Source organism: Schistocerca serialis, chromosome 12, assembly GCF_023864345.2.
Source record: "Schistocerca serialis cubense isolate TAMUIC-IGC-003099 chromosome 12, iqSchSeri2.2, whole genome shotgun sequence".
Lineage (NCBI taxonomy): Eukaryota > Metazoa > Arthropoda > Insecta > Orthoptera > Acrididae > Schistocerca > Schistocerca serialis.
In genome coordinates, this window is record NC_064649.1 from 183917315 (window position 1) to 183932963 (window position 15649).

A 15649-nucleotide genomic window follows, 5' to 3' on the forward strand; every position below is an offset into this window, starting at 1 on the left:
TCATAAAATTATGGGACAGAAGATTCTCTCTCTCTCTCTCTCTCTCTCTCTCTCTCTCTCTCTCTTGCTACATATACAACTCTCTCTCGCTATATATACAAGTGGAAGCAAGGATTGTGGCCTCAAAAGTAATCTGAAAGGTGTAAGAAAAAATCATGAATCAGATTGAACAGCACAGTTGGTATCAGCATTGTCCACGGAAGACAAGGTTTCAGGATGTAGTCCTGGCCCGGCACACAGTTTTAATTTGTCAGGAAGTTTCATAATCATGGCTGCTACCCAGAACAACAGTAGCCATTTCAACCATAACACTTGTCCACAACACCACACACAAATTATTGTACACGGTTGTAAGAAGCATGATGATGATGATTTACAGGTATTAACATCTGGTGACATTTGCTTCTGACCATATAACAAGGTATTCTATAATTTGTGCCATGTAACCGAAGCAGAAACTGCTTTCCCATGGAGGAGCTTGGCGTATAACATTCTTAAAAACTTTAAAAATACTTGAATTATAGGGCACACAACGTATGAACAGAAACTTCACTGTTCTTAAAATATTTTTTGTTAACTGTGGTCTGCAGCTTATACGAATTGTAGAAATGACATCACGTAACACTTTAAGCTGTTGATAAATTTTTTTTACGATGCAACCAGTTTTGGTCAGAGACCATTCTTGAGCACCTGTTGTACCCACAGCATGGAAACAGGAAAAATTCAGGCAAAAAGGATACTTCAAAATTGTAATAACAATACATACAATGCTTGTGGATATTTAATTTATATTTCTGACATTGTACTCTTTTGATATATATAGTTTTTGCTGGTAATCAAATTCTGTAAGTGTTGCTTGTATTGTTACTATAATTTTCAAACATTCTTTTCATCCCAAATTTTCCCGTATCCACGATGTATATACAACAGGTGCCTGAAAATGGTCTTCAACTGAAACCAGTCACACAGTAAAAAATTAAGTTGAATAACAGCTCAAGATGACACATACTGTCATTTCTACAACTCACTGCTTTAGGTATCACCTGTGAGTAGCTGTACACTTTGATGACCTTGGCACTGGGGTCGTGCTGTATTCTGCCACCACCAGTGCACTCGGTATCAACGCCGAGGCCTTTCACCCTGTCCATCGTCTCATCGTAGACGTCCGAATGGAAGCCAACTCACTTCTATTCTCGCACCTAGTAGCAGGAACCATAGTCAAACTTTGAACAAAATGTATCAAGAGTACTAAGCAAGAAGAAAACACAAAAGTAACAACGTGAGTGGAAATTGTGGCATCAAAAATAATCTGAAAACATAACTTAAAGGAGCTGTTGTTATATCCACTATCTATAGGAAACACAAACAGGAGCTTCTGTTTTTTTTTTTTTTTCATACCTACTGCAAATGCAAATGAAAGCTTTTGTATATTCGGACATGTGTTCTCTCGGAAAACACTGAACATAAAGTAAATCATCTAGCTGACAAGCTAGTTGGCAACATCAGCACATGGCTTTTGGAGAACGGATTAATACTTCACTGCCAACAACTGAACTCTTGTAAAATAGAAATAGTCTTGTCCTGAGCTGGTCGAACAGACATTTTAAATTCTTAAGACTGAAGATAGATGAAAAGCTCTCTCAGAAGTATCATGTTCAACACCTTAAGCAGAAAATGAACACTTCTGTCTTCACTATACACTATGTCTTGGACACAAACACAAAAGCTTGTTTACTTTTGCTCTGTTATCTCATATGGTGTTATAGTTTGGGGCAATTCTGTGCACTTCGCAAGAATATTCTCATCCCTGAAAAATGCAGTCAGCAAGCTCTGCAGTGCCAGCTTGTGAACATTCAGGGTTGCCGCAAGTTTCCCCAAGTGACGTTCCCCGATTTCCAGCAACTTTTAGCATTTTTCCCTGACAAATTTCGAGGTCTCAAGAGCAAGTAAAGACATAAGTTCACAAAAAAAAAATGTAAGGACTTCTGTATTTCTTCCCCTCATGAGCAAAAATCTTAAGTACTAATGTCAGCATCTTTTGTAATGAACAGTTTTTAGATGGAGAAAGAAAGACGATGGTATATAATATTCCATGAAGACCACTGATGTTATTTTATTTCAATAAAACTAAACATATTTGGTGACACAAATACGCATTTCCTTGGAGTCGCAAGACAGATTTAAAATACCTACACTGATTTCAGAAATAACCTCAGAAAAAAGTAGGCCTATTGAAAGAAGTATATAAGGCAGGCCAAAATATACAGGTACATAGCATACAAACCGCCTGTGACTGCCGCAAGTTGTTCTTCCTATCACTCATACTTTCTAATATACAGGGTGTACATTACATCTGGGAACACTTTCAATTATTTATTGCACAAGAACCAAACATAGCACAGATATCACACATATGTCATTTTGAAGAGAAACCCTGAAAGTTCTTTTTCATGTATACCACCACAGCATACTTTGGTGATTTGCCAATAGCACCAGTCATAAACATGGCAAGTTCAGGTGCGGAGCGAGCTTTCTGCGTGTTGGAGTTCGACAAAAAAAGTGTGTGCTACAGCTGTTCAATGGATGTTTAGAACAAAGTACAGTAAGAAACCACCAATAAGGAAGGCACAACAAATTTATTATGACCGGTTGCTTGTGCCCAGCACAGAGAAGCAGACATCCCAGTGTGAGTGAAGTGAATTTGGATTGCATACCAGAGACATTCATAAGGAGTCCAAAGAAATTGGTGCGTCGTGCATCCCATGAACTCGAAATGGCTCCACTGACTGTGGCAAGTCATGCGACATAAGTTGTCTATGAAACCATTCAAATTGGAGCTAGGGTAGAAGGTCAATAACAACGACAAAGACAAGTGTTTTGAGTTTTGTTCACAGTTGCAACAATTGAATAAGGACGGGGATGGAATTTTTGATCGCTTAAGTTTTAGCAATGAAGCCACTTTTCACACTAATGGGAAAGTGTACAGGCATAATTGTCGAATCTGGGGTGCAAAGCATCCCCACTAATACATTGAATTTGGGTGTGATTCGCTAAATGTAAATGTTTTTTGTGCTTTGTCGTGTCGAAAACTGTACGGGCCATTCTTCTCCGCCAAGAGAACTGTCACTGGATATTCCTACTCGGATATGTTGCAGCAATGGCTGATGCCTCAGATGCAATTGGGCTCTCCGTTCATCTTTCAGCAGGATGGGGCTCCACCCCATTTTCATCGTTAAGTTTGTGGGTACCTGAATACGGAGCTGCCGCATCAATGAACTGGCCGTGCTACAGAAGGGAACAGCTGTTTCATGAAATGGCCTCCCTGATTACCAGACCTCACTCCGTGTGACTTTTTTTCTGTGGGGACACATTTAAGATCCGGTGTATGTATGGTCTCTACCACGTGATGTAGCGGAGCTCCGGGAGAGAATACGAGAAACAAATATCACAATCGACGATGCCATGCTGGGACAGGTATGGCACGAATTCGATTACTGTATTGATGTCTGCCGGGTCACTCATGTTTCGCGTACTGAATGTTTGTAAAAAAAAAAAAAAAAAAAGATATGTACATCCTGTATAAATTATTTTCTAAGCCCCAAAATGTACTAGAATAAATAAAATGTTTATAAAACAATGTACCGCACAATGTACTTGCAGTGAGAAAGTCACAATTCCTCAACTCCATCGCCCATGGCCTCTGGCCTGCGAGGAGCACCACAGTCCTGAGTCCTCGGATAAATCACGAAAACCCACTGCATTATACCACACACAAACAGAGCCGGCCTGGGAACAGATCGGCGAGACTAGATCCGATGGGCAGGGCTTGCACATTATTGGGAAACGATGGGCTTCAAATCGGCAGACCCAATCCGTTAGAGAGACCCACAGAAATGACCTGTGGTTTTGGCCCATCATGGAAGTCCATTCATGTGGCCAGCTTTACACAAGTCACTGACATTATGTTGATGAAATGAGATGGTGGTGGTAAATCCATCAATTTGTGCAAATACTCTGAGAATTAATGCTAATGAAGATAGGTAGCAACTCACCGTAAAGATGATCGCTGAACCATGGACAGACACGTAGAAAAGACAATCACACTCTCACAACTAAATTTTTGGCCATAGCCTTTCTTGGAAAATAACACACACACACACACACACACACACACACACACACACACACACATATTCACACAATCACTCAGACACAACTCGTGCACATATGACCGTTGTCTCCAGCCACTGGGTCAACAATCTCCAAGAATCATATCAAAACAAACCACCCCTCACGCCTCCCATCGGCAGCTACTAGGCTAGTGGCAAGAAGTGGTGGCAGCACTGACTGCAAGCTGAGGGGAGTGGTAGGAAGTGGAGAAGCAGTAAGAATGAGGGAGTAGGGAAGCGGTGCATGTATTAAGCTGCACCCAGCCAGCGACGATGCAGGAAATCCCAGTAAACAAACTGTTTCATCTACTGAGACAAAAAACTAGATTTCTCCAGGTTTTTTTTTTCCAAATTTCCCAGCAGGGCAGAAAAAAAGAGTGATACACCTAAGTATTCAAATCCACACACGAAGGTTACCTTGTGGTATGCTAGAATTCCGCACAGGAGGCCCTCACAATACATGAGAACTTCTCTATGCAACATGTAATTTATCCTAATTTCTCTTAATTTCATATTTTATTAATTCTGTAATTTTTTGTTTATAAATTTTATATTCAGCTTTCTGTAAACTAGGTACCACCTCATCCCATGAGCTTTGGCTCAAAGTCTCAAGATATGCGATAAAAAAAATAAATGTCAATCCCAAAACCTCACACGCCAATATAATGATCTGCATGCAATCATTCTGTTGATAATGGCACATTAAATTTGGGGGAAAAAAAAAAAACTGATGTCCTTGATAATTCAAAGTTGTCATTTAAAGTCACAATTGTATGTATTATAGAACACTGTACAGGAAAAATGGAGTTGTAAATGTAGCTGTGTTTTAGTGAAAACAACGTTTTTTTCAAATGATGGAGAACCAATGGAATACTTGTTGGTAACATCTGCTCTATACCATAAAACAGCACAGTACGGCACTTTATGAAGTTTAGTCAAAGGCCTGTTTTGTGAGATAATTTCTTTCTGGAAGTTGAATGCATTGCTTCCGTCACCAAAGCAGGCGTTAAAAAAAAAAAAAAAATGCATTCAGCCCACTCACATCATTACATCATCAGTGCAAACCAGACGATATTTCTCGTGTAAATCTACACAGCTATCTGGCAGTTCACACTTAAGGATACATGGCATTTTTCAAGCTCAATATTATGTAAAAATCAACACCTATTTCTTTCAGGCACTGTTTATAATGTATATGTTTTAAGATTTTTTTGTTGATATCAGGTAATAGAGCACACTTTCTAAACAAATTAGAAGTATTTTGAATATTTTTGAACCTGCTTAGAGTTATTTAAAAAAAGTAACAAGGAAATTCTTCCTCAAACTGAGGTACCATTTAATCCAATGTTATACATTTGAAGGAGACCAAATTTTTACCAGACATGCATGACATGGCTGAGGTACTAGACCTATTTAATTCCACCTATTACGTATATTACAAGGATAAAAAAGTATCACACCTTACATTTAATATTTATAATTTTTTCCTAATAAAAATGTTATTTTTTCAATGATTTAGCTGATTCTGCAATAAAGCTTAGGTCTACTACATAAGTATGGACTACCGAAAGTTACAGAAAAAATTAGAGCAATGCTTTCTAAACTTTAGGAAATATTTGTACCTGAATTCTGAAGAAAACAACTTGCGGGAAATTGTGAATGAACATATGAGTCCAATTAAACTGTGCCTCAGAACATTCCTGAAGCATAGTCTACATCCTGCAGCCTTTCTTCATCTTCAAGCTTCCTCTTGGCATTCCTTTTAGCACTTCTTGCTTCTTTGGTAACTTGAAGAGCGAATCTTTCAACTTCATGCACCCGTTGTCTGTCACACAGAAGAAATTGATCTTTCATATTAGAGCCACATTTTATGCCTAAATTTCTCAGGACTTCCTACCTTCCTATCACTCCATCATTGAAACATAGCACACCATCTAGTACACCAACTATTAATGTATTTATTCCTACAAAAACATTCTTGAGTAGTCTTTCCCGTATGGAATGGTTGAAACTTTCATTTGTATTCTGAGTGCCCCCATGAAGACATTTACCGTATTTACTCGAATCTGAGCCGCACTTCTTTTCCGGTTTTTGTAATCCAAAAAACCGCCTGCGGCTTACAATTGAGTGCAAAGTAAGCGGAAGTTCTGGAAAATGTTGGTAGGTGCCGCCACAACTAACTTCTGCTGTCGAATATATGTAGCGCTACACAGGCATGCTTTGCAGGCACAAAGATAAATACTGGCGCCAAACCCTCTGCATGAGTGTATTAAAAAAAAAAGAAAAAGGGGTGGCAGACAAGTTTTTCCTCCGCCTCGAGTTTTGACCACTGCATTTTCATACATTATCCAACGAAGTAAATACAAATTCCGTATTGTGCACCTTTGAATGTAGCACTACGAAAATCCCACTGCCAAGACTGTTTGGGATGTTTGTCAATATGGCCAACTCTACGTTCTGAATTTTTTCCTAACTGTGAGAAGAGATGGTTCCTTATAGGAACTTTTATGAATTGTGAATAGCATGCAGTATTCTCTTCACATAAGAATAATTAGAATATAAACATTTTGCCATGTATTCTTTCGTGTTTGCTGCTAACTCATTTAAATCCTGTCTGCCTAATAAACTACGAAACTAGAGTGAGACAACAGCAAACGCGGAAAAATATAGATACCATCCCATGTTTATATCTGTATTATTCTTATGCCTAATAGTGATACAGTCAGAAATGAAGCACGGCAATTGACTAGATTTTTAAATCTAAGATGACTAATTTCAATGCAGAATGTAATGTACTAAAGAGGTGCCTGCAAAGATTTTCAAACGGAGAAAAATTTTCGCTAAACTCCCGTTCAGAATATCTTCTATCATACGCTGTCTATTATTTGTTTCTTGTTGATCATTCTCAAAGAAAGCAGGAGTGTAGGTAACAGCAAATAGCAGTCTCTTGCCATTGTTTCGCTAACGAAGTACGCGAAAGAGGAAGGGTACCCGTATAATACGGATGGAGCGCCTGACGCATAATAATGGCTACCTGGTAAAGCTTAACTACTGAGCTTACGACTCGAACCAAACTACTGTAGCTGTATCGTCATTCATTTGACCTAAATTGTGTCTCATATTACAATGGACCAACTTTATTTCGATTTGGAGGTGCGGCCTAAAACTTTTCTCTCCCCTTGAATTTCAAGTCTCAAATATCAGGTGCGGCTTAGATTCGGGAATTTTTTTTTTCCTGGATTTCGAGTCTCATTTTTCAGGTGCATCTTAGATTCGAGTAAATGTGGTACTAAGCAAAACAGGGTCCACTCAGGTCTCTAAAAATTGGTTTTATTTCATTCATAACAGGCTCAAGAAGATAATGCTTACGATATTTTGATAGTATATTTGACCACTTTCTTTTGCTTTTTGGTAACCACACCTAAGAATCTGCTCCTTTAGTGCAAAGTCCATGAACAGTGTGGTCATCTGTGGACAACTTATGAAAGTAGGTGGCCCATACAGCTTTCCTCATTGCTGTATCATCATTCAGAGGTGCAGTTTGTCTAATGGCCAGTCCTTAATACCTCTGAAGGAGGTCTATTTCAGTTTCTGTCAATCTGTCTCAGCCAGACAGAGATTTTCCATCAGATAGCAACTTTCCTTTCATTTCTCTTCTTAGCTTCCTCAATCTAGCACCCATCCTCTTTTGCACATGTCCACAACACTCCAGTTTTGTTACGAAGCTATCACCATAAACATTGAACTCATTAATTTTATTGAAAGCTTTAGATTCCCCTTCACCTAGGTACTTTGTATATCTAACGTTATAAACGGGCACTGACCTCTGAAATAATTTTAGAGCTCCATCACACTCCATACCTCTACTGTAACCATCATAATTATTATAACACTGATGTTCAATAATCCTTCAGTGTTACTATGGCAGGTGTGGCAATAATTAGATAAGCACTCAACATCAAAAACTTTTCCATTCTCCACAGAAGTAGCACTTAAAACACCATTCAAGGAACGATGTCCTCGATGTTGCCATGTCCCATCAAGTGCAACAGCAATGTCCCTTGTTTCACTAATATTAACAGTTTTTTCTACTGCACATTTCACAGATGCTTTAGACACAACCGTCAAGGCACCTAAAAGTATTCTTATGTACTTGCTGAACCTACTGGGAGGAGGAAGGTCAATCAAATGACAAAACGTTTGTGCAGCCTTTTTTTCCTTTTCCTATTGCACGCATTGCGTACACTAACTTCAAATTCACATCATATGAATTATGCACAATGTTCGAAGTCATTTTCGAGGTAGATTTATTGCAGGATCTACACAGACCAACTAATTTTGACGCTAAACCCTTCCTGCTACTTTGTTGTTCAGTTATTTCCAGACAGCCTACACCATCACATTGTTTACATTTTTCCACTTCCTTTATAAAAGAAGATAAGATACCCACACCAACAACAACAAATCCACTACAAACAGCGTCATTTTTAACACAAAAATTTGAATCACCAGGAGGCGTGCCATGTGCGAATTTCTTCACTGAAGAACTGACACGTACGTTACTTTCAACAGTGTGGCTTGTTTTGTTTGTCAACTGGTTACCACAGAATTTCCTTTTATTGAATTTCTTGATGTGTGGCACACTAAAAAATATGTATTTTCACAAATATATGTAGCACTTGGGAAACAAAATTTTATTAACATGTGAACAAACTGCTTCAGAACACAAAAGTAAATACTTGCAAAGATAATCATTTACAGACGCTAGAAACCTGCACTGTTACCAACATATACAAAGTATCATACATATAATCGCTGGAAACAGAAAGAAAGTGCACAGTTCTTTTCAAAATAATACTGGTTTCTGTAACAGAAATAAAGGGGGCATGGCAGTATACAAGGTGCGAATGTAAAGTAATGACACTGATGTGAAAAAAAAATGTTGCTTACAGTTTTAGTCAATTTTCGTGTTGTCTCCTTCAAAGTTCCCTTCAGATTGCACACACTTTTTTTAGCACTTCTGTCATTGATGGTAACATTTCTGGAACTCATCTTCTGTAATATCCTCCAAGACCTTCGTGACAGCTTTTGGGACATCTTGTGTTGTTTGAAAATGGTGTCCTTGACCACCATTTTGACTCTTTGACAGAGAAAAAAGTTGCACGGAGCAATATTTGGTGAATAAGGTGGCTCTGGTAGTACTGAAATTTGTTTTGAGGTAAAAAATTATTGTACTGACAGAGCAGTATGGGATGGTGCATTATCGTGATGCAGAATCCAATTATCAGCAATGTTATTATTAGACGAACCGTTCCTCGATTGATGTGTAGCTCTCCTGCAATCATTTTCATGGATAACCTTCTATCAGATTTTACGAGTTCATGCACCCTGGCCAAGTTGACATCCGTCCGTGAGGTTGACAGTCGTCCACTGCAGTCTTCATCTTCAACATATGTTCTGCCTTCACTAAACATTTTATGCCAATCAAAAACTTGAGCTTTTGACATAATCTCCTCTCCAAAAGCCTTCTTAAGCTTACCGTAAGTTGTCGTCGCGTTTTCACTCAATTTAACGCAGAAAGAAATGGCATACTGTTGCGCAATATTATGCAGTTCCATTTCTGTGATGAGAGACACTAACACGTGTTAACTTATTACAGCACAACTCATGACTGAGCAGTTGCTTCAACATGCCGCTTGGACTAGAAGCGGCTTATAGACCAAGGTCACAGATATTGTGCCTACGCAAGCCTGCAGGGGTGCCACACCTTGCAAAGAAAATCAGTCTCATTACTTTATTGTCACACCTCGTACATGACCGTAACTTTAAAATTTGGTATGTATAGGTCTTTTTTCATTTCAAACCCTACAGTGTATATATCAATGTAATCAGGAAAGACTATAGAATTTAATAAAGTCATTTAAAAAATTTTGATTTTTCCACCATTTATAAGTATCCTGTATCCTTAAGTGTTCGGCAGAGGATTCATCGAAAAGCCTTCAGACTATTTCTGTAACATTCCACTCTTCAACAGCACTGGGGAAAAATATCATTTAAATCTTTCTGTGGGAGCTCTGATTTCTCTTACTTTATCACGATAATAATTTCTCCCTATGTAGGTGGGGCCAACAAAATATTTTGCCATTCAGAGGAAATTTCCTGAAAACATCTCATCATAACAAAAAACACCTTTGTTTTAATGACTGTCAGCCCAACTTGTATATCATGTCAGGGTATACGCGGACAAGGAAAAAAAATTCCCGGATTTCTCAGTCAAAAATACACTTTCTCCCAAGTGAAAACATACTTTTTCCCTGTTAACTGACGGTATATTTTCTCTTGGAACTGTATAACTTGTAAGTCCGTTGATTATGGTTTTATACACGGGCGTAGAATTTCCTGGCGCTTTAGGAAAAAACAAAAAAAAAACACGCATTTTGGAAAGATCTTTGATGTGCAGCAACATGTATGCTGCATATTTTTGTATTAGGAAAGTATAAACTCGAATTCCACCAAACACCGCATGTTACTTTCCAAAGCATTGAAATTGAGATTGGGATGTGCTTTTGTAAGTTAGTCAAATCTCATTTCATGCGATTTCGCCAGCCGATCACAGCAGGTATTCAGAGCTTAGGACACGTGATGTAGTCAACCAACAGCAACATCACTGTTAAGTAGCGCGAACACACAAACAGAAAAAGTTAATGGTTCAAATTAATGTAAATAGAGTTGCTAAACGAAACGCAAAGCCTTCACATATAATATTGGTCTATCAGATTAATACGCTGCAAGAGAAGCTAAGCTTTCACATAAAATGTTGGTCTTTTATGCGCGTAATACAATTTAAGATGTATCACACAAAGGTGCCAGTAAAATTTTTAATAACGACATAAATGTCTGATCTTCCAGGCTCAAAATTCATCTAAATGGCTCATCATCAAAGAGTTGATTTTTAAATGAGAGTCAAACACTTTGTGATTTAAGAATTTCATCGTACATTACCTCACATAGTTCTGGTGTAACTGCTAGAATGGTACATTGATGGTAACGATTTTCAACCCACCATTCGAAATATTTTCCCACGACCTGTTAGAAATAGGTTCGTTTCTGCAGTTGCCAGAGAGCGCCAGATGACAGGCATCACTGCGCAAGCGCAGCTACGATGTCGTAGGGAGCCCGCATGTTCGTACGTGTGAAACAATAAAAGATATTACATTATGTAAGAAACAAGACATCAGAGGATACTCCAAGAGAATCGGAATTTCATGGCCCATACTAAAATGTTCACATTTAAAGTGCAAATTTGTATGTCCAGAATCCCACGACCTGTTATTAAGCTTTTCTATGTGGTTTTTGGGATGTAAATTTTCTTCGAGTACCAGTACTGGCCTGTCTCATGTTTGGTTCTTTATTATGGCGTAATGCCAAATGTGCTAGAAGTTGAAAATGTGCACTTGAAATGCAGCAAACACAGTGTGTGGAATTAAACACTTTGTCTCAAATATATTGTCTGCCTTAGTGGAAAAGATTAATGAAAGAAAATTTCTTTGGCAAACCAACAAAAATAACTTCATTGTTCTAAAAGGCAATTAATGCTTGACTGTCAGAAAGATGGAAATAAAATAAAATCTGCAACTAATAACACAGTTTAGCCTTCCATAATTATGTGAATGTATTTTAATTCACTTGATAGCTCCCGGCCACAGAAATCTGTTTTGTCTTCATTTGACGTGGGAGCAGTAAATGAAGAGGAAACAGCAAAAACACTAAATGTAAAAATGGGTCACGTGGAGACTACCCACTTCCCAACTGTAATTCAGACTGTTCTGCGCATCAGTCCCGGATCTCTAATATTTCCGAACCGGGGCAATACCCCGCCATCCCCTCGAGCGTTTGAGATAGGACGTTAAAAAAAAAATTTTATGGATGATGTGACTTACCAAATGAAAGTGCTGGCAGGTCGACAGACACACAAACAAACACAAACATACACACAAAATTCAAGCTTTCGCAACAAACTGTTGCCTCATCAGGAAAGAGGGAAGGAGAGGGAAAGACGAAAGGATGTGGGTTTTAAGGGAGAGGGTAAGGAGTCATTCCAATCCCTGGAGCGGAAAGACTTACCTCAGGGGGAAAAAAGGACGGGTATACACTCGCGCACACACACACATCCATCCACACATATACAGACACAAGCAGACATATTTAAAGACCATTTTTTGTGGGGGTGTTGTGAGGGTGACATGGTATTAGAAGGTGGAAAGTGTAACATGAGGTTGAAATGAAAATGAAAGATAAAAATATATGGGTAGAGATAAAGGTGAACTAGAAAGCAACTGGAGATCTGGTATGAAAAAAGGCGAAAAAGTGTAGGTTAAGTTGAGACAGCAATGTGCATAAAGGTTAGGTGGTTGTGTTGCCGCTAAAACACGTTAAAGGACGGACAAATTCGGGAAAATTTCGAAAAAACGTGTAATATGTCTGCTTGTGTCTGTATATGTGTTGATGGATATGTGTGTGTGTGTGTGTGCGTGAGTGTATACCCGTCCTTTAAGTTCATTTTGTAGTGCACGTCTTTCTGAAGGGTCTGATGCATGCAACATGTGTGTTCGAGGAAATTTTTCGCTCTGTGGAATTGAAATGTGTATATTTTGTAATGGATGCCATCAAACCATATTCAGGACAGTGGAAATTAAAATGTCCTGTGGTGCCTCTCCTGTTTACAGTTGGCCGGTTTGACATTCTGTCCCTCTTTTTTTTTAAAAGAAAGAACTCTTCAGAAAATCTGCACTCTTTGTTCCCTATCAGCTCACAACTTGCTGCTTTGTGTGACATAAAATTAAATATAGGATACATAAACCCAGTAAAGACATGAGACAAGCAAGACAATACATGTTTCTTCAATCCTTAGCTCCTAGAATTTTTTACCCTCTAATCTTGGTACAGCTTTACATGGAGTGCTTTCCTTCTGTGAAAGAATCTATTACCTCATCAAAGTTCGTCAAACATTTTGCTACACGAAAAGTCGAAATGTCATTGTCTAATACTGAAAAAGCTGTTAATACAAATAGGACCGAAGACTGGTGTTGTTTCCTGATCTGATTACATCTATTTTGTCACTGTCTGCTAGATAAAACAAAATAGGCCTTTCTAATACTACAACAATTGTAATACACACAAAATAAATGAGACTGTTTTGGCACAAACGGTCTTTTTTGTAAGGACAGAAAATAATTCACAAAGTACCCATATCAAATGCCTATTAGGCCAACTACAAGCAAAAAGCTTTACGTTAGGAAATAGTTTCACACTTCATTCCTACACTCCAGTTTCTCAAGCACGAGATCGAAAAGTAGTAGTATGAAATTTTTATACGAACTTGGAATCGTCATATTGTTCCATAATTTGTGAGAGGCCCCCATTTCTTCTCCTTCATCATTCTAACAAACAGTCTTGTTATCACTAATTCTGTAACTATTGCTGCCAATGCCAAAGCTTATTTGCAGGTTAACTTCATTAACTCTACCAGAATCACCGGTTTAGCTATCCCGTGATTATTTTCCGGTTAGGCATTGTTACATGGTCGTACAACACGTTTTCCGTGCTTCTTCCAGAACAGAACCTAAAGTAGCTGCTAGCTGTGGACTGCACAACTCGCCCTTACTAGTATAGCGATCTGCCCAAAAATTTTTTGTCAAAATTTCATTTTCTTGTATACACCGAGAAGGTAATACGTAATCATTCTTACCTGTTATTCGTTTATTTCCACTCCTGTAGTCTGAATCTATGGATTCCGCTAGTAATTACAACAACGCTCATCATTCGCAAACACAATCAACCACACAATCAGACAGCGGTTGGCATTCATCCGTTCAGCCTTACTTCGCTCAGCTCTGTCAGATTCCACTGACAGAGGAAACATGTACACTACGCACGCATTCACAAATCAACTTGCGATTCATTCAAAATCAACTAGAATGTGTTAAAAATGTTCAAAAACCGACAGGGATGAGTTTCAAAGTAATATGAATAATCAATAAACTAACAAACTAACGTGCGCTGGATGCGAGTCGCTTTGTGAAACAAGGTTTCCTCCCCCCCCCCCCCCCTCAAGAATATGAATTTGCCCCCCCCCCCCCTCCCTAGATTTGGACCTCCTGCGCATGTATAAATCTGGCAGCTTGGGCGCTCCAGTAAAATTTATCCCGGTAGCATCTAGCTGCTTGCTGCGACTGCTTACACAGCCAACAATTTCTGTAGCCAGAAGCGGGAGAAGGTACTACTCAACTGTGCATGTGCATGATCGAGCTCGTAACTGTTAAAATGAATTTAATGTAAACAGTTGTGACGTCACGCTCAGCGGAGGCAAATTGCTGTTACAAAGCATTGCACAGTCTTCCTAAAGCCTTTGACACATTTTACTGTTGGCGTACACTTGTATGAGCACCGTTTTGTTGCTGTATATGGTGCATTTCCCTTGAAATTTAAGTTTTATTTTCGTTTTTTCTCTTGTTCATGTTTTATTGCTGCAGTATTGAGACACAGTAATATCCTTTGTTAGAGTATTGGTTCTTACCAATCAAAATTACAAAAATTTAACTGAAAACAAAAACAATGAAAAATTTCCCGGGTTTTTCCCCGGATCTTCTGGGTCGTGTACACCCTGCATGTCCATGGCGCACTCCCCCTTCTTAGCAATAAAACAACATAAGTTGCTCTTCTTTGAATGCTTTTTCATATCCTCTGTCAACACTATCTGGCAAAGATACCATAGCACACAGGGCCATAACTGTAGTTCCACAGTGTTTCAGTGAAAAATCTTTTGTGTGTTTTCAGTTGTATCGCCATCCACCATCTCACTTCCAATTTAACAGTAAACACTGAAACACTATGTTATGCAGATAACAACCAACCTTAGGCTACAATTCCCCATTGCAAGTCACCGACATCAAAAGAAAAATTCAACTGAGAAAATTGAAAAATGATGCAAACGACTGTCTCTCAAATAATAATGTATCACAAAGTTGACCAAATATTAGTTTACCAGTTACTGACCACTAATTTGCTCGGTTCTTTGCCATCAGGACCCTCTGGACCAAAGACATGTATTAGAACATACTTAAATGTTCCCTCTGGGTCGATATCCACATCAGGAACAGCGGCAAGCTTCTCTGCTGCTGTCATTAGTGTCCTGTTAAACAGGTGTTAAAATTATTCCAGAAATATTTATATACAACAGGTGAGAGAAGAGTAGTGGTGCAGTCACAATGTAAACAATACAATTCTGCCTCTAGGATTTATACTGGAAAAAATGTTTCCTTCAGAGAAATAATGATCTAATATTTGGATTTTGAAACGTGTGCCTATTAAGTAAATACAAGCATTCTGTGGAAGATCGTACACCATCCAAACCATAAAACTATCAATTAATTGTATCCAAAGGGAAACATACTTGAGAAAGCCATAAAATTACAAAGAGA

The 15649-nt window shown here is 38.5% G+C and overlaps 1 protein-coding gene across 1 annotated transcript in view; it reads right to left on the reverse strand.

Moving 5' to 3' along the window:
* Window positions 1-15439, reverse strand: part of LOC126428235 (sex-regulated protein janus-A-like) — a 36495-nt gene extending 21056 nt beyond the window's left edge. The window contains 2 exon segments of the mRNA XM_050090150.1: window positions 1044-1199; window positions 15225-15439. Of these exon segments, the coding sequence (XP_049946107.1) occupies window positions 1044-1199; window positions 15225-15353 (285 nt within the window). The 5' untranslated portion in view covers window positions 15354-15439.
* Window positions 15440-15649: the final 210 nt, after the last annotated feature.